Source organism: Halichoerus grypus, chromosome 8 (genome assembly GCF_964656455.1).
Source record: "Halichoerus grypus chromosome 8, mHalGry1.hap1.1, whole genome shotgun sequence".
NCBI classification, from domain to species: Eukaryota; Metazoa; Chordata; class Mammalia; order Carnivora; family Phocidae; genus Halichoerus; species Halichoerus grypus.
This window is the reverse complement of record NC_135719.1, coordinates 38770331-38790970: the sequence shown is the minus strand read 5'-3', so window position 1 is coordinate 38790970 and position 20640 is coordinate 38770331. Positions and strand designations below refer to the sequence as shown.

General features: G+C 39.2%; 1 protein-coding gene across 6 annotated transcripts in view; it reads left to right on the top strand.

Moving 5' to 3' along the window:
- SCAPER (S-phase cyclin A associated protein in the ER) overlaps positions 1-20640 on the top strand; it is a 529442-nt gene that overhangs the window by 367932 nt on the left and 140870 nt on the right. For all 6 annotated transcript variants that reach the window (XM_078079039.1, XM_078079040.1, XM_078079036.1 and 3 more), the window contains one exon: positions 1553-1668. In XM_078079039.1, the coding sequence (XP_077935165.1) occupies positions 1553-1668 (116 nt within the window). The remainder of the gene's footprint in view (positions 1-1552; positions 1669-20640) is intronic.

Genomic DNA, 20640 nt, shown 5'->3' with positions numbered 1-20640 from the left:
TGAGTAATTGAATGACTAACGTACTATACTACCAAAGTCCAGACATGTACTAGAGCCAGTCAGTAATCAATAGTCCACATCAAGCAGAGCATTGTGCTTAGAACATCAGAAGAATCAGGCAAACATGTTTGAGAGAGCCTATGTATAACTTGTATCTCTCCCCTGTGTATCCTCTCCCGCCAAAAAATACTTCAGGGTGACTAACATAACATAATAAAAAATATTATAATTAAAAAAAATACTTGAGTATTTCAAAGATATTTCAAGGCTTCATCAACTGTAGAATACTATTACAAGAAACATAAGGCGATGGTATAATAGGGGGGTTATGTATTCGTGTGCTAGGGCTGCCATAACTAGCTACCACCGAGTGGGCAGCTTAAACAATAGAAATGTATTTTCTCACAATTCTGAAGGCTGGAATTCCAAGATCAAGGTGTTAGCAGGTTTGGTTTTTCCTGAGGTCTCTCTCTCCTTAGTTTATAAACAGCAGGTTTCTCTCTGCCTCACACAGCCTTTTCTCTGTGCACTTGCATCTCTGATGTCTTTTCCCCCTCTTATAAGGACACCAGTCATTTGGATTAAGGCCCCACCCTAACAGCCTCATTTTAACTTAATCACCTCTTCAAAGACCTCCTCAAAACAGTTACATGCTGAGGTACTAGGGGTTGGACTTCCACATAAGAATTTGGGGGCAGGGAGACACAATGTAGCCCATCACAGGTTGCTGACCTACTTTTTTTCAGAATATGATGCAGTGATTATGATTCTGTGTATGTGTTAAAAACTAATACAATGTACCGTAGAATGGCTCTCGCCTCTCCCCATGCCAAAGCAATGCAAAGAACTCAGAGATGCTCCTTTCACGCGATTTGTAAACAATTTAGAAATTGTTTACAGGAAGAAATAATCATAGGTTGAGTTCTAAAATGGTAACTTAATATTCTCCCTAAAATAGCTGAAGTGGTGAACAAATACATGTAGATGGTTAGATATTAGATTATCTTCTATTACTGAAGAGAAAAATAATAGGACAGGAAGGCTTTGTGGCAGTCCATTTGTCTTGTTAGGTGGAAATTAACATTACAAAATGATGTGGTCCTTCAAAGTATTGCTAAAAATTCTGTGTAAAAAGATTTTGTCCTCTGCATGGAGTGCTCTATCCCTTCCCCTTTTCTCTTGCCTGCTTCAAAGCCTCAACTTTGAAGCCTGTGCTGACCCTTCCTCCAGTATATAGTTGGTTCCCCATTATTCTTATAGAGCACCTTTCCTTTTTCTTTAAGGTACTTATCATAATTGAAATTATATTATTTATGATTATTTGATTGGTGTTGCTCTCATCCACTAAATTTTAAGCTTCATGGGGGACAGCAACTCTGTCTTTTGTGTTCACCAGTTTTGACCTACTGTACCTAGCACTGCGTAAACATTCAATAAATATTTGTAGAATAATGGAACCAACAGAATGTTTGACACTACAACTGAATATTTCATTTGGTGATAATTTTATGCCTGGGAAATTGGGCTAATTTCTATTTGTGTTTCTGTCTAGAATGTAGCAGATCAGATTGCATTTCAAGTTGCTGGTGGATTAACAGCCCTTGAACACATTCTTCAAGTAGTAGTCCCAACCACAAATGTGAACACAGCTTCACGAATTCCTCCTAAGTAAGTATAGTTTTTTAAATCTGTCCTTCACGTTTCATTTGTGAGTCATTTCTGCCCTATGGTTTCCATATGGGGGACCATAAGAAAATTGTATGTGTATTCAGGCTTGAATAGCAAACACTTACACCCCCCCCCCCATTAGGGAGAAAAACAGAGGTGCTCGACTTCACTTACAAAACTCAAATTGAGCCGAAAAAGCCTTAGAAAGGAAATCTCTTTGGTCAATGACCTTCTCTAATCCTAAAACAAGGAGAATGGATGAACTCCTGGGCAGCTGTAACTGCTTACATAAATTGAAGGGAACTGAATAGTAGTAACAGAAAGGTAACTCTCTGTGTTGAGTACAAGAAGAGGTAAGTACATTAACAAAAGCCTGAGCTGTGAAATTTGAAGAAATCCTTAACTAACAGAAGAGCAGTCTGAAGCCAAGACTGCCATAGTCTAGAGTCCTGGCCAAATAGCTGTGAGAACTGATTGCAGTTTGGTCTTTAACTGCAAATTGCTCCTTATCATATGGATCCTGCACAAGCTTTCGACCCAAGATCTGCTTTCCCCTTCTCTTAAGTCACCCTGTGAGCCCTGGCCACCTGGGATACAGTAGCAGACAGCTTTAGTTCAGAAGTATTACATTTCGGAGTGGTAGCATGCACAATTTTTGGATATTTTATGGAGACTCTTATTTACAGAGTTTAAATGAGAAGTTTTGATAAAAGTTCACTTATATCACTGAGAAAACTTAAATATTTAGTTAGCCAACGTAAGTGAGTGCTTTATTTGTCCATTGGATACTACAGAAAAGAAATTCCAAGAATATGTTATCTTTCCTCCTGAGAGACATTTTAGTAAAATAAAAATAGCACTGGCTTTGGAGTCAAACGAACCTGGGTTCTGTTTTACCTCTATTGGTTCCTAGCTGGGAGAATTTGGGCAAGTGCGTTATTCTTGTTGCATCAGTTTCCTCTAAACAGGGGTAATCATATTCACCTCTCCTGTGCTACTGTGGGGATCAAGTGAAATATATGTGAGAGTTCTTTGTAAACTTTAAAGTGTTATATAAATCTGAGGTGACAGTTTCTAAGTAATAGTCTTGCCTGCCTTAAGACAGTGTTGTCTCTTTGAAATGAGACATTTCTAAGTACAAACTGTTTGATACTGAAATTAGTTTGGGTTCCTCGCTCTACTGACAAAGTAGAGATTAATAAAAGAAGGTATAGGTATCCTTTGAGTCAGGATATCTTTCTACGGAGCACGCATACAGGTTTTCTAACCCGGGAGAGTTGGTGTTCCTCATCAAAATGGATTTATTGACAGTATATTGTTTGGCATGTTGTCATCACTCAGTGTTTGTTAACTGACAGGGAGGGAGAGAGAGAGAGGAAAGAATGAAACAATAAATTTGAGATAAGAAAGGAAATGGCCTTTGATTCTTTGGGACAGTGCTTTGATAACTGTTAATCACTCATATTGTTCATCTTAAAAGCACCTGTAGCTTCTTTATTTGTCTTGTTCTGCTTTTTTGTTTTGTTTTATTTTCTGGTAGGTTTCAACATGCATGACACTGAGTTCTCTGGCTGGTAACCCAAATTAAATGCCTGTTTCGCAAAAGCTACTTTTGTCATTGTGGCAAAAAGCATGCTCTGGTACTTATCTGTGACCATCATTTAGGGAACAGAAGAGGTTTCCATAGCTCCTAAGAAGACCTAAGCAAGAATTAGCACACCAACATTGGCAAGGAGCCCTGGAATCCTGAGAGTCCAGACCAGTGCACCTCTGATGGCCACGAGCTGACCGCAGTGCCAGGATTGAGAGTTCGTTTCTCAGTCTCACCTTAGGCCAATAGATTTGTGTTCAGCCAGGCACTGCTTACTAAGTGGGGCTCCACTCAGGGCAGTGGGCATCGAGCAGCAATTCTAAGATTCTCTTCTCCTGAGCACAGATCAAGATCATGACTCTACTTTCTAAATTAGCCTCACTTTTCAGGGCTAAAGGATTAAGGCTATGAGAGTATTATGCTGCTTACTCAGAAAGGGGCAAGAGACATGCCCCAGCTGTGTGAGAATTAGTATAGACTCAGAGCACCCTGGTAGGCATGAGTCAGTGGCTTGACTCAGAAGCTGTTCTTTCTCATATTCCTTCCAGCTACTATTGTGCACAAACCCCTGCCCTGCTCTTCGGCCTTCCATAGTCCCTGGGGACTTCCTTTGCTCTCAACCTGCCCAAGCCCTCCCCTTCCAACCCTGAGGAGCTCCCATCCCTCAACTCCATGAACCTTCTGTCATGTTAGCTCATTTTGTTTTCTGCTTACCCAGAGAGGCTGGGTTTTTTTGTTTTTGTTTTTTTAGTATCCTGCATTAATTTTTCTCAGTAATAAACAGCAGAGGTTTTGAGAAGTATCAGCCACTATTGAGGAACATTTACCATGTGGATCATCTGGACAATTACCATGTGGCTCACCTGTGACTACAAACCTCAAGTTTCACTGTCCCTGCAGCACTGAGCTCTGGGAATGGAGAGACCAGCTCCCTGCTTATCTTTCTCACCACCCTGCCTCTCTCCCTTTTCATTCTACATAGCACCTCAGCAGTTGCCCTATAATTGTTGCTAGGTAACTTCCTGGGAGTGAATATTTGCTTCTAGCAGATTTTTTTAAATGTGAAATTGAGAATTATACCCACTTCTGAAAATTTAAATTTGTGAAACCTTTCTGAAATCCTTAGTGGGTTGTTTTGCCTTTGTTAGAACCAGGGAAAGCCCATAAAACTGCTTGAATCCTTGAATCCTTGAGAGGACTTCATTAGGATGTGGTATTCCAAAATTAACCTTCTTAACAAATGTGCTCCAATAAAATTGTTTTCAGTGCCAAGAAAGATCAGCCTGAAACAAGGCAATTTTCATTTCATGTGGTATCTACTTTGGGGATGACTCCTGTTAATTTACCTGCTAACTTTAATTGCAGAAAACAAGTACAAAAGAATGAATGACTATTCTAGCCTTTTCTTTGGTTTAGGCTAATAATAGTTGTTTAACATAGCTTTTAATATTTAAAAATAAATGGTGGTCTGTCATTTTTTTGGGCATAGAGAATGCTCCATGTGATGTAAATAAGAAGATAGATCTGCTGTGACTAGAAGTTGTGGCCAAAGCTTTGTGTTGTGTTTTTAATCCTATATTTACAGAGCAGCAGTGATACTAAAAGGGAGAGTTGGCACTCCACATCTCCAGACCCCTTTCGGGCAACAATAGATGTTCTTATTTCACAAAGAAACCTGCAGACCTTTTGGGCCATGAAAAATGATCATTGGGCTAAGTCTTCCCCAGGTTGCCTTTTACTTACTTGGTATCCCTAGTTCTTTATACTCCTAGACAACAAAGGGGCCAAATGGTTAGCTCTCCAAGCACTCTAGGTTTTCAACTGGAGAACTCACTAGGCACCCTATTTCTTCTCTGTCAGCCTTGCTTATCTTCCTTCATTGTCCCTCTGGACCCAATTTTTTATATAGAAGTAGCTTCATCAATACGAAGCAATGCAGACAGCATAGTATAGAAGAAAATATACAGGCTCTGGCGTCAGATCGGAACTTAAATTCTCTGCTTTTCACTCATTAGTTATATGACCTTGGGCCAAGTCGCGTGTTATAATGGAGCCTCAGTTAAACAGTAACACTACCATGTTGGGTAGGGCTTGTTGGCTGTTGTGAGAATTAAAAGTGCATGTGTTTGTTAATTGCCCTGTACAACAAAAGCACTTAGCTAATATTGGTGGTTTTTGTTGTAGTTGTTACGAGGTTGACTTTACATTACCCTACTTAATTACTGAGCTTTAAGTCCCTCACTCTGTGTCAGTTTGGCTTCTAAAGAGCTGTAATCTGTTCATTTTACTTGGGCATTTGTTTTTTCCTCTTAAACCCAAGCTTCATCCTGGTAAATTTTAGCCTTGCCTGTCAAGATCCTTTTTGGATCCTGATTTGACCTCTAACTTAGTGTCTTTTTCTTTAACTTTGTGCCAGACCTAAAGTTGATCTGCAGAACACATACGTCTTCATCTAAATCACTGAAAAAATATCCTACACATTAGAAAATAGTTCAGTTTAGCACTTTATTAATGTACTATCTTGCTAAGTATTCCATTTGTTGTACTGTCATCTCCCCAAATAGACTGTAATTTCTTGGGACCAGAAACCATAGTAAATATATTATTTTTTATTATTATAAAAACAATATTATTATTTATTGTAAATCATAATGGCATCTTAAAAAATATCATTTGAATATGTGAGTAAATTCTTTTTCCCAAAGTTGGAAATAAAGCAGTAAAAGAACTCACTTCATTAAATACTTGACTCTGTGGACTTCGAATATGATCACATCTCAGCCAAATAGGGTCCTCTTGATTTTGACCACTCTGTTAGCTAGACTTTAGGAATTTTTTTTTTAATTCTGTCTTTAAATTTCTGTGTACTTGTAATTATATCAAGTATCTGTAACTGTTACTTATTCAAAAAGCCGAATGGGAATGCTAGACCTGTATTCTTGGTCATCCTTATCACAGTTTTAGAGCCAGAGCACACTGGTATATATAAGATTGCCCCCATTTTAAACTATGTTGAAAAACAGATCCTTCTGGAGCGCCTGGGTGGCTCAGTCGTTAAGCGTCTGCCTTTGGCTCAGGTCATGATCCCAGCGTCCTGGGATCAAGCCCCGCATCAGGCTCCCTGCTCAGCGGGAAGCCTGCTTCTCCCTCTCCAGCTCCCCCTGCTTGTGTTCTCTCTCTCACTATGTCTCTCTCTGTCAAATAAATAAAATCTTTAAAAAAAATTAAAAATTAAAAAAAAATAGATCCTTCTGACTGCTGTCTTTATGAAGTATACCTATTTATTCAGATCAAAAAATTGAGTTGCTTTTTTGCTTCTTCATGGTATAGACATTTACCTGTGAAACAGTAGTCACTGAATCATAATAATAATAAAAGTAAATATAAATATAATAATAAATATAAATAAATATAATAATAAAAGTAAATGAATTTAGAATGATATGAGGTGGAATTTTGCTTCCTAGGAAGATAATTTATAAGATATCACAAATTTATTCTCCAAAGTAAAATAAAATGAAACTTGTGATTTTATGCAGTTTATCCACTTGGCAATATTGCATTTACTTGATCCTTTGCGTTGGTGAGGAGACAGACCTTAATTAACATTACCGAGTGTGTTCTCGGTGCCAGTCACTCACTGTGCTAGGTGCTTTGCATATGTTACCTTGTTCACTCCTCCCAGTCACTAGCAGCCATGTCTGTGGCCCACTACCAGAATGAGAGTTGGCAGCCGTCATATTTGGAGCATGACTGCAACCTGAGAGAGCCATGATATCCCTTTTGAAAGCATGTTTATTCATTCCAAATGGCAAAGAGAATGTTCAGAATTGCTTTCCCATGATTACTGAGGTTTTGTCCCTAAAGGCTTCTGTTCCCTTTTCTTGGTCTTGTGATACAGCGTAGAGACTGGTGGAGTTCATCTTATAGTGGAAAAGAGATATCCCTTTGTGTTCCAAAAGCAGGTAAATAATCTAGGGCTTCCAATCCTAATAACCAGGGGAAAAACTATTTTCTAGGGAGTCCCTTCTTAGGGTCAGTTGTATGCATGTGTGGACATGGGAATGGGATTACCACATCTAGGAACCATTCAAGATAGACCCTGTCCATAGGGAACTTAGAGTCATAGAAAATGAGATGGATTAAACTCTAAATATCAGTAGTAGTAGCCTACTGTGTTACCTTTGTGGAACAGCCACTCCGGCGATATACACAAACTCGTCATAAAAGGAATGTTTTGCTAAATATCCAGTATCTGCTTAGTTTCCTGAGATGCCTCACCTCATGTGCTCTATAGCTTACTTCTTATTCTGGTTTCTTGACTCCTTGTTTTTCTGGGTGTTGTGAATACTACCTGTTCTAAGCATTGCACCAATGCCTCTTCTTAGCAGCTCCCTCTTATGCCATGTGATCCTTCCCTCAATGGCCATACCTGATTAAACCAAAAGTGGACATTTGACTCCAGCAGCCAGTCTGTAGACCAGCCAACAATATCGGACTTAAAACTCAGCCCAGAAAGTTAAACTGAGCCAGTCAGATTTCTCTCTCAGGAATTTGCAGTTGGAAAGTTGTAGAACTACAACTCATTTTTTTCTAGGGTATTTGAATTTGAAAAATCATGTAGAGTAACTTCTGGGATGGCCATTACAGGGCTCTGTTTAGCAGGGCCAACAAAGGCCATTTGGGGAAAAAGGAGGAAAACAGAACTGCTTCAGGAGAGAGAAGGGAGATGGAAATGAGAGCGGGTCCAGTCTACAGAGCTGGCATTGTTCCTGCCCTCCTGAGGTCTAGTAGTTCATATTCTCCTGGATTCGTGGGAAGTTCCCAGTAACCTTACAACAAATGACTCTTTTTACTTGAAAGTATTCTTATTGAATTTCTGCCCCTTCAAACCGAAAGAGCCTAATACTTCTGAATAAAAATATTGAAGATTTTTTAAAGATTTATTTATTTATTTGAGAGAGAGAGAGAGTGCACGCCCAAGCATGGGGGGAGTGGCAGAGGGAGAGTGAGAGAGAGACCCCTCCAGCAGACTCCCTGCCGAGCGGGGAGCCTGACACAGGGCTGGATCCCAGCACCCTGAGATCATAACCTGAGCCGAAGTCAAGAATCAGATGCTTAACCTACTGAGCCACCCAGTCGCCCCAATATTAAAGATTTCTTAACCTCTAGATTGGCTTGAAAATACTTGACTGTATTATAGAACCTTCCTTGTGACCTCCTTTGTTTTTCTAAATTCTTTCATATCAAGAAAGAATGAATGAATGACCACAGTATAAATAGAGAGGGAGCACACTCTACAAGTTCTCTAGGGTATAGTTCTTTGTGAACATTAAATGTTTCTATAAGCTGGTACTGGCTGAACTTTCCTTTTCTTTACTAACCCTAATTTGGAGAATCTGTATAGAAAATAACGTAGATTAAACTTGCTATCCCTGGTTGCTAAGGCAAACACACTTAAGTAACATACTCTACAGTGGGAGCTTATCTTCAGAATCAAAGATAAGAGAATGTATTATGTATTGTTCTTTAAGAACAAATAACAGTACTACTCATATTTTTTATAGCTCTTAAGTGTTAACTTCCTTGGTGACCCTTGGGTCCCAGATTGGTTACCTCATCATTAACTTTATAATTAGGATTTAGTTTGAATCCCAGTAACATTTTCTTACCATTTATGAACAACTGAAAAATCTATTTCTTTAGACCCTGCTCTCTCAGACTTGATCATAATGGGCCATAGTCCAACTTTTTAATAAAAATAAGTTTGTTCATGAGAAACTCAATCATTTTCTGAAATTAGAAACCAGTTGCCTGTTGAGACGATGAGACTACAATGTTTTGAAGGTGAGAAGACTGCAAGAGCAGCTATCCCTCCCCCACTCAAATCCTGGCAGCATGATGCAGCTCAGAACATTAATCCTGTGCTTCAAGGTAAAGCTGCGTTATATTTTTAAGAACTGAATAATACGCCTTTAACGGCACAGTTTCAGTTGCTAGGGGAGAGACAGCGTTTGTAAGAGACCACTTGTCCTCTATTCCTTAAGTCATTTTATAATATTTAACAGAAGGAATAAAAGCATTGCCTTATATCTTTTCAGGGCAACCTTTTCTGGGATTGCACTTTTGTTTCTCGCAGGGAAACCAGGCAGTATCTCCATATTATTCCACATCTACCACAGAGCATGGCATACTCAAGGACCTGATGCAAGCCTCAGAGCATTGCATCGTCTCATGCCTCTCTCTCTCTCGTGCAGTAAGAAATGCAAAACTTCAGGGGCGCCTGGGTGGCTTGGTTGGTTAAGCAACTGCCTTCGGCTCAGGTCATGATCCTGGAGTCCCGGGATCGAGTCCCGCATCGGACTCCCTGCTCAGCGGGGAGTCTCCTTCTCCCTCTGATCCTCCCCCTCTCATGCTCTCTGTCTCCCATTCTCTCTCTCAGATAAATAAATAAAAAATCTTTAAAAAAAGAAAAAAGAAATGCAAAACTTCATTCTGGAGGGGGTGGTTGTTTTACCAAAATTGCACCTGTAGATGCTGGATTCGTGTTTTCTTTCTTTTTTTTTAATGAGCATTTTTATTTATTTATTTATTTTTATTAACATATAATGTATTATTTGTTTCAGGGGTACAGGTCTGTGATTCATCAGTCTTACACAATTCACAGCACTCACCATAGCACATACCCTCCCCAATGTCCATCACCCAGCCACCCCATCCCTCCCACCCCACTCCACTCCAGCAACCCTCAGTTTGTTTCCTGAGTTTAAGAGTCTCTTATGGTTTCTTTCTTTCTTTTTTTTTTTTAAGATTTTATTTATTTATTTGACAGAGAGAGAGACAGCGAGAGAGGGAACACAAGCAGGGGGAGTGGGAGAGGGAGAAGCAGGCTTCCTGCAGAACAGGGAGCCCGATGCGGCGCTCAATCCCAGGACCCTGGAATCATGACCTGACCTGAAGGCAGATGCTTAACAACTGAGCCACCCAGGTGCCCCTCTTATGGTTTCTAATAAAATTAGCAGTTTCAAATTTTGTTTTCATAGTCCAGTCTACATTAAGGCATTTGCTTAGAAAGCTCTCAAGTAATATTTTGTCAAATGTTTTTGGTTACCTATCTACTTAAGAAAATCTTTAACTGGACTATCATTGTTAAATCACTCCTGGGACATTACTCACAACTTATCTGAAGCTCTGACTTGCTTGCCATTGTCTTTACACTGTTACCTTCTGAATTATTTTCACCAAGTCTAGCTATTGATTCAAAGATCAGGTCAATTGCCTTATTGAAAATCAAAATGCATATAAATAGTTCTCTACATTGGCCTTTGAGTTAAGGTAAATACAAATATCTCATCTTTTCAAATTGATGTATTCTAGCAAAGATAGTTGTAAAGTTAATTTCTATTAAGTGAATCCAATTTTCTTATTAATTTCCTTCATTAAGTCAGCAATGAATTTCTGTGGGCAAAGTGTCAGTTCATTAACAGTCGATGGAGAGTTGTAGCCAAGTCCTTTGGTGTTCTAGACAGTGTAACACAGCAGTCTTGTTGAAAACAAGCTCCAGCACTTTCAGAATTATGAATTATGTAGCACTTTCCTAACTTTGTAACTCTCTTGTCACCTTCTGGGGCTTGAATTCTTGAAAACACCTAACATAGGATGAAGATTATATCATATTTTACAAATACATACCACAATCTAACACATAATGTATCTTAGGCTAAAATTTACTTCTGTAAACATATTCACCTTCCCACTTGGTTAGTTTTGAAACTCAAGCCAGAAATATCTGTATTTCGAATTAGAGAAGAGGGAATATAATGCACTAATAGATTAAACTCAACTGGGATTTAGTGTCAGAGCATTAGGGTTCAAATACCAGCTTTGCCAGTAGTTAGTGTGAGACCTGTCTCTTAAGACCTTATTAGCTATAGTATTTTTCATCTGGGAAATAGGGGAAAGATTCCTATCTCACAGGGTCATTGTGAAGATAAATGCTAATATGTATAAAGGGGCTTTGTGAATTGCCATGCCTTAGCATGGGACACCTGTGGCATTTGGGGCAGAATGCAGGATTGTCCTGCCCACAAGGTGTGTGACATCCTTTGGCCCATTAAATGACATTAAACACCCATTATATACCTGTGTTCCCAGTTGTTTTCAAAACCAAATATGTCATTACACATTTCTATTGTGAACTATGTGCTGGGCAATAGAGTTGTGGAAATAAAAAAGACATTGTCCATATCCTCAGGAGGCTCACTTGTTAGGGTTGAGCTAAACAGGAAAAGATGTAATTTAGTACAGTGTGCTAAGTAAAACTGTAGAAGTATGCACTAAGTACAGAAAGAGCACAAAGGATGGAGTAATTAACTGACAGAGGAGGACACAGAGTCTTACCTAAAGGTTATAACATGTGAACTTGGTTTTAAAAAAGATTCATAGTTTGCCAAATTAACAAATCCTCCTAAGTTAGCAGAGAGCACAGCATGTGCAAGATCATGGAGGCCTGAAATAATAGGATGTGCTTAGGGAGCTGTAAACATTGGTATTATTGGAACACAAATGTCCTAATATCATTAGAACAGTATCAGAAATATCTAGGTATGAGCAAATTGGGCAAATGGCAATTCAGGGAAAAGTAAAAGGTTTTTATTCCTTATTTCATATTTGGGGGAGAAAAGTTCGTATCAGTTTTATTCACTCATCTATTAATTGTTGCTACTATCTTAATTTAAGCCCTATTGCTCGTACTTTTCTAACCAAACACAAAGAGGAATTCAGTCATTTAACACACCTTTATTGCCAGGTACTTGGCACTTTGTTTATTCTCATGGCTAGAAGGTGAGTGAGAGAGAGAGAACCTTTGTAAAGGAGTGCTCTGAACCCCTGCAAAACACTTGGCATTTTCAGAAATGCAATAGCAATAAAGCTGCTTTATAAATATATTAGACTTATTTAAGTCTTTGGCTTATCTTCACCAATTTTATCACTTACATACGTGAAGAAACTGAGGCTTAAAAAGACTAAATGAGGGGCGCCTGGGTGGCTCAGTTGGTTAAGCAACTGCCTTCGGCTCAGGTCATGATCCTGGAGTCCCGGGATCGAGTCCCGCATCGGACTCCCTGCTCAGCGGGGAGTCTGCTTCTCCCTCTGATCCTCCCCCTCTCATGCTCTCTGTCTCCCATTCTCTCTCTCAGATAAATAAATAAAAAATCTTTAAAAAAAAAAAAAAGACTAAATCATTTATCATCAGTCATCAGATTGGCAGCTAGGACTGAGCATCCTCGTCTGGTATCCATTTTTCTATACCTTATTGCCTTATTGTTTCTGATGTGTGAACATTTAACTTTCACTATTTTAATAAAAATAAAGTACCATTTCATTAATATCTTAGAAAAAATTACTGTCATTATTCCTGTGAGTTGCCGGACAGAGGTTTTTTTAAATTTTTTATTGTTACATTAATCCCAATACATTACATCATTAGTTTTAGATATAGTGTTCCATGATTCATTTTTTGTGCATAACACCCAGTGCTCCATGCAGAACGTGCCCTCCTCAATACCCATCACCAGGCTAACCCATCCTCCCACCCCCCTCCCCTCTAGAACCCTCAGTTTGTTTTTCAGAGTCCATCGTCTCTCATGGTTCTTCTCCCCCTCCGATTTCCCCCCCTTCATTCTTCCCCTCCTGCTACATTCTTCTTCTTTTTTTCTTTCTTAACATCTATTGCATTATTTGTTTCAGAGGTACAGATCTGAGATTCAACAGTCTTGCACAATTCACAGCGCTTACCAGAACACATACCCTCCCCAGTGTCCATCACCCAGTCACCCCATCCCTCCCACCGCACCCCCCACTCCAGCAACCCTCAGTTTGTTTCCTGAGATTAAGAATTCCTCATATCAGTGAGGTCATATGATACATGTCTTTCTCTGTTTGACTTATTTCGCTCAGCATAATACCCTCCAGTTCCATCCACGTCGTTGCAAATGGCAAGATCTCATTCCTTTTGATGGCTGCATAATATTCCATTGTATATATATACCACATCTTCTTTATCCATTCATCTGTTGATGGACATCTTGGCTCTTTCCACAGTTTGGCTATTGTGGACATTGCTGCTATAAACATCGGGGTGCACGTACCCTTTCGGGTCCCTACTTTTGTATCTTTGGGGTAAATACCCAGGAGTGCAATTGCTGGATCATATGGTAGCTCTATTTTCAACTTGAGGAACCTCCATACTGTTTTCCAGAGTGGCTACACCAGCTTGCATTCCCACCAACAGTGTAGGAGGGTTCCCCTTTCTCCGCATCCCCGCCAACATCTGTCATTTCCTGACTTGTTAATTTTAGCCATTCTGACTGGTGTGAGGTGGTATCTCATTGAGGTTTTGATTTGGATTTCCCTGATGCCGAGCGATATTGAACACTTTTTCATTTGTCTCTTGGCCGTTTGGATGTCTTCTTTGGAAAAATGTCTGTTCATGTCTTCTGCCCATTTCTTGATTGGATTCTTTGTTCTTTTGGTGTTGAGTTTGATGAGTTCTTTATAGATTTTGGATACTAGCCCTTTATCTGATATGTCATTTGCAAATATCTTCTCCCATTCTGTCAGTTGTCTTTTGGTTTTGTTGACTGTTTCCTTTGCTTTGCAAAAGCTTTTTATCTTGATGAAGTCCCAATAGTTCATTTTTGCCCTTGCTTCCCTTGCCTTTGGCGATGTTTCTAGGAAGAAGTTGCTGCGGCTGAGGTCGAAGAGGTTGCTGCCTGTGTTCTCCTTTAGGATTTTGATGGACTCCTGTCTCACATTGAGGTCTTTCAACCATTTGGAGTCTATTTTTGTGTGTGGTGTAAGGAAATGGTCCAGTTTCATTCTTCTGCATGTGGCTGTCCAATTTTCCCAACACCATTTGTTGAAGAGACTGTCTTTTTTCCATTGGACATTCTTTCCTGCTTTGTCAAAGATTAGTTGACCATATACTTGAGGGTCCATTTCTGGGCTCTCTATTCTGTTCCATTGATCTATGTGTCTGTTTTTGTGCCAGTACCATACTGTCTTGATGATGACAGCTTTGTAGTAGAGCTGGAAGTCTGGAATTGTGATGCCGCCAGCTTTGCTTTTCTTTTTCAACATTCCTCTGGCTATTCGGGGTCTTTTCTGGTTCCATACAAATTTTAGGATTATTTGTTCCATTTCTTTGAAGAAAGTGGATGGTATTTTGATGGGGATTGCATTGAATGTGTAGATTGCTCTAGGTAGGATTGACATCTTCACAATATTTGTTCTTCCAATCCATGAGCATGGAACGTTTTTCCATTTCTTTGTGTCTTCCTCAATTTCTTTCATGAGTATTTTATAGTTTTCTGAGTACAGATCCTTTGCCTCTTTGGTTAGATTTATTCCTAGGTATCTTATGGTTTTGGGTGCAATTGTAAATGGGATCGACTCCTTAATTTCTCTTTCTTCTGACTTGTTGTTGGTGTATAGGAATGCCACTGACTTCTGTGCATTGATTTTATATCCTGCCACTTGACTGAATTCCTGTATGAGTTCTAGCAGTTTTGGGGTGGAGGCTTTTGGGTTTTCCACATAAAGGATCATATCATCTGCAAAGAGTGAGAGTTTGACTTCTTCTTTGCCAATTTGGATGCCTTTGATTTCTTTTTGTTGTCTGATTGCTGTGGCTAGGACTTCCAATACTATGTTGAATAGCAGTGGTGATAGTGGACATCCCTGCCGCGTTCCTGACCTTAGGGGGAAAGCTCTGTTTTTCCCCATTGAGAATGATATTCGCTGTAGGTTTTTCATAGATGGCTTTTATGATATTGAGGTATATACCCTCTATCCCTATACTCTGAAGAGTTTTGATCAAGAAAGGATGCTGTACTTTGTCAAATGCTTTTTCTGCATCTATTGAGAGGATCATATGGTTCTTGTTCTTTCTTTTGTTAATGTATTGTATCACGTTGATTGATTTGCGGATGTTGAACCAACCTTGCAGCCCAGGGATAAATCCGACTTGGTCGTGGTGAATAATCCTTTTAATGTACTGTTGGATCCTATTGGCTAGTATTTTGGTGAGAATTTTTGCATCCATGTTCATCAGGGATATTGGTCTGTAATTCTCCTTTTTGTTGGGGTCTTTGTCTGGTTTTGGGATCAAGGTAATGCTGGCCTCATAAAATGAGTTTGGAAGTTTTCCTTCCATTTCTATTTTTTGGAACAGTTTCAGAAGGATAGGTATTAATTCTTCTTGAAATGTTTGGTAGAATTCCCCTGGGAAGCCATCTGGCCCTGGGCTTTTGTTTTTTGGGAGATTTTTGATGACTGCTTCAATTTCCTTAGTGGTTATAGGTCTGTTCAGGTTTTCTATTTCTTCCTGGTTCAGTTTTGGTAGTTGATACATCTCTAGGAATGCATCCATTACTTCCAGGTTATCTAATTTGCTGGCATAGAGTTGCTCATAATATGTTCTTATAATTGTTTGTATTTCTTTGGTGTTGGTTGTGATCTCTCCTCTTTCATTCATGATTTTGTTGATTTGGGTCATTTCTCTTTTCTTTTTGATAAGTCTGGCCAGGGGCTTATCAATCTTGTTAATTCTTTCAAAGAACCAGCTCCTAGTTTCGTTGATCTGTTCTACTGTTCTTTTGGTTTCTATTTCATTGATTTCTGCTCTGATCTTTATTATTTCTCTTCTCCTGCTGGGTTTAGGCTTTATTTGCTGTTCTTTCTCCTGCTCCTTTAGGTGTAGGGTTAGGTTGTGTACTTGAGACCTTTCTTGTTTCTTGAGAAAGGCTTGTATTGCTATATACTTTCCTCTCAGGACTGCCTTTGCTGTATCCCAAAGATTTTGAATAGTTGTGTTTTCATTTTCATTGGTTTCCATGAATTTTTTTAATTCTTCTTTAATTTCCTGGTTGACCCATTCATTCTTCAGTAGGATGCTCTTTAGCCTCCATGTATTTGAGTTCATTCCGACTTTCCTCTTGTGATTGAGTTCTAGTTTCAAAGCATTGTGGTCTGAAAATATGCAGGGGATGATCCCAATCTTCTGGTACCGGTTGAGACCTGATTTATGACCTAGGATGTGATCTATTCTGGAGAATGTTCCATGGGCACTAGAGAAGAATGTGTATTCCGTTGCTTTGGGATGGAATGTTCTGAATATGTCTGTGAAGTCCATTTGCGGACAGAGGTTTTTTTGTTGTTGTTATTTGTTTGTTGTTTAGTTTTTGACTTTTGGTGGGGGAGATACTGTTTGATTGGCTTTGGATTTTCAGTTTAGGATTTTTGGTAGTAGCTCATTGGTGTAGGTACAGGAAATGTACCTGAAAAAAAAAAAAAATCATTTTTCCCACCTCTAGGAGTCAAAGAGGGACAAGAGGAACTGATCTAACAGAAATTAAGAAACAGAAACCAAAACCACTTAAAATGATTTGTATGTATAAGAGAAAATGCTCAGGGAAGATCTAGCAATGAAGTCGAAAAAATAAATAAAACGTTTCATTGTTACCTTAAATACCCTTTTCAGAACTTAAATCAGGTGACATACATGGAGTAAATTTCTCATAGTGTTTACTTGCCATCAGTAACTGATAATCGATACTAGGGAGTTGGAAACCACGTGCCACCTCATGTGTCCACTACATGATAGCCCTCAGGAAGTGTTAATAAGATGGTATTTGCCAGTGTGGGTGAAATCTGGAAGACAGCCCATTGTTAATAAACAATTCCTTATTTCTAAGCAGAATTCTTTTAATATAATTCTAAATATTTTTAGATCAAGGTTTACTAAAAGTAAGTAACTTTCCCTAAGACAATAAAAGTAAAAAATTGTTTTACAAGCTAATTAGCCATAGTGATTGATAAATAACTCTTCTCCATTTGACATATTGAGGCATTTTGTTTGTGTCTCAAAAGGCTGCATAGAGACGGTTATAGTTGACAGCTGTTGTACCACTAATAAGATTAAAGTAAAGAAATTAGTTTTGTCGACTTTAATCTGCTGTTTAACACTGCAAACCACCTGGGGTCTTCTCCAGGGCCCGCATGTTTAATTGTGAATTTAAAATTGCATAACCAGATCCTACTTACGAACATATCTGAAGACTGGCTAATGGTAACTGTCTTGTTCCAGGACAAGACAGAGTTAGCACTAGACTTTAGAATTAATGTTTTAATTTGATGCCCACCCTACATTTTTAAATGTATTATTCTAATCTTTGAAACATAACACCTTCTCAGTGGGAGGTTAATTTTAGGAAATGAAGAAAGTTTAATTAGGTTGGTACTTAAGATATATCTGATTTTCCCATCTAAAATTAGAATATGTCTCTGTGGAATAATTAAATTGCCAATTCTTATTGTACCAAATTGACCAATTAAGAAAAGAAACCCTTGCGATAACACATCTAGTTGAAGATTTCTTACTCCTTGCTCTGGGCATCATTATAATTAGGAAAATAGTTTAATTTAAAAATTAATTTTGGTTTTATCAAAATGTCATGTTGTAGAATGTGATATGCAATGCAAAAATCCTTTGTGATTATTTATTACATTGAGTTTTAATGCAAACTGAAGTATAGAGTATATATAATTTATATCCCCACAGGGAAGATCGTTTGGTCAAGCAGCATTATTAGCATCCCTGGAAGACCCCCCATCTTGAGCTGAGATTTGTTGTTCCTGAATGTTGGCTCCCTCACTAGCCCTGCCCACCCCAAGTGTTCTGGCATCAGACAGATGGAGCAAGAGCAAGAAAGGCAGTGTGGGTTTAGACAAGTCTTCACAGCTCCAAATTTCCTCTTCATCCACAGCTCATGCTGATCCAAATGTCCCATTATCCACTGCAAAAGCCTTCCCAAATTCTGTCACAGGTTCACCTTTTCTGTGGTCACAAGAATGTCAATATTGAACAGTCCACAGGTGCATCGGGCATCACATAGGGAGTGGAGTTCAGTTTGCCTGCCTGCTGCCTCCAGGATCAGTACCTTGAAGAAGTTGGTGGGCACCGCCTCATGGTTCTTGCTGATTACCTGGTACTACTTCACATAGGACCATCCATCAGCCTCCATGCTGCAGGTGGACCCAGACACACATGATCTTTCAGGGCTCCCAGGGTCTGGTCAGACCCAAGGCCGCCATCTTCAGGAAGCTTTCCCTGACCTGACCTCTAGCTTGTGGCCATCTGCAGAACTGCCCCTCAGCATGAAGCTTCTGTGCCTTTTGCAGCTTCCCCAGGAGGCTAGAAGCTCCCTCCAGGGTAGAGACTGACTTTGACCGTTTCCCTCATGCCAATCACTGGGTCAGGCAGAGTGGGTTGTGGCAATAAATACTACTGAAAGAAAAAAATTGAGGGAGAGTATATTAGGAAATGACTATAGTGTAGCTGATAATCTGATAGTGTAGCTAATACAACCTCATTGGAGGTGAGGAATGCTTATGGCATATGCCAAAATATGTTTTAACTGTTTTTAGTAATTATAATTAGTGGTGGTACTATTAATTGTTTTTCTGAAACTGTTGTGTGTTGTAGCATAAAGCAAGTGAGTACTTAATGGATATTCTAATTCTGTCATCCTTGATACCTTTGAGGGCCAAGATTCTCAGTGTCAAAGAAAAGATAGAGAGCTATTATATAGAAGAATTTAAAGGGAAAAAAAGATCCCTTAATCCTGAATTTGAATCTGAAATATCACTATGCTTTCGTAAGATATTTTATCTTTAAGTAGGTGGCATGGTTCCTACTTCTACTCATTCTAATGACTGTTTTAAAAATAGAATAGTGGAAAGTGTAGGTAATTAATGTTAATGTATTCCATAGTTATATATTCTTATATATTCTGCTTGAAACAAGGAAGACAGTTGTCCCTTCATTAGACATCTCTGTGCTCAGCCAACTTGGTACTGCACACTGTGATGGCTCCAAAGAGGAGCAATCAGGCAATGACCTTATCCAGAAGAGGGGCGCCTGGGTCAGTTAAACATCTGCTTTCCACTCGGGTCATGACCCCAGGGGTCCTGGGATCCAGCTCCACATCAGGTTCCCTACTCTACAGGGAGCCTGCTTCTCCCTCTCCTCCCCGCTTGTGCTCCCTCTTGCACTTTCTCTCTCTCAAATAAATAAATAAATAAATATCTTAAAAAAAAAAAAAAAAAAAGGACCTTATCCAAAAGTAACTTCGAGTAATTGTGTAATGGAATAGAGTTCTCAGTCGTTCGACAGGAGTCTCAGTTTTCAGCCTCAAGAATTGTCTCGTGCAGTTCTCAGGTGGGCCACTCATGCAAGGCCAAGCCTAGATCACAGGCTTCATTCTGTGGGCAGCCACTCACTTGGTGAGTCCAGTTAAGGCATTAGAATTCTAACTGCAGTCGGATCTCCCTAGTTTCAGATAACTCTTTTTAATACTATCGAAGGAAATTATTTTAGGGGCGCCTGGGTGGCTCAGTCAGTTAAGCATCAGACACTTGGTTTCGGCTTAGGTCGTGATCTCAGGGTCGTGAGATTGAGCCCTGCATCAGGCAAATTCTGTGTCATTTGCTAACCATCCTCTGTGTTTTGTGAGGATCTGTCACATTCCCACACTTACCCACATCAGGTTGAAAGAGTAATTCACGAAAATTTCCAGTTTCTCTTTGCAGCTCTGTTGATGGGACTCTACTTGCTGTGCCTACTTGGCACAGATGTTTGCTCTGCAGGAATGTAGAGTCATTCACTCTCCCCTATGTATGTAACTGTATATCGTTTATGAAATGCTAATGCACAAAGGAATTTGGTAAGTTATAATATGTATCGGGGCTCTGGTTTTAAAATGCCCATGGCAGTTGTTTTTAAACGTCTGCTGTCTTGACACAGGTGTAAGACAGTGGATTTTGGTGAACAGTATTTTCTGAAAAGTCTTAACTACTGCAAACTGCATAAGGATATAAAGTAAACTATGTACTTCCTAAGTTATAATATCAAAGCCTCTTAGGCTACAACCACCTGGGGCTTTTCTCTTTATTTCATAATGTGTAAGTACTAATCTTAATGTCTGAGTTGTACTACACTTGTTTTCTACTATTGTCCTTTTTGTATGTAAATTTGTTACTGTACTTATTGCCAAAATACCCAGTCTTGTGATTCCTTTTCTGTCCTCTGTTCTTCAGAGGCAACATGTTCAGTGAGAAGACTCACTGACATAAGATTCATTCACGTAGCCATGATCATTTGGGACACAAAGCCCTTATTTCAGCCCAGCCACAGTATACTTTTGACAGAATGGACAGTAAGATTTTAATGTCTTTTCAGAAGATACTTTTAAAATCTGGGGCTTTATGTTTGATGTTAAAAAGTGCTTCTAGTCATTTGAGTTTTAAATTACAGGGAA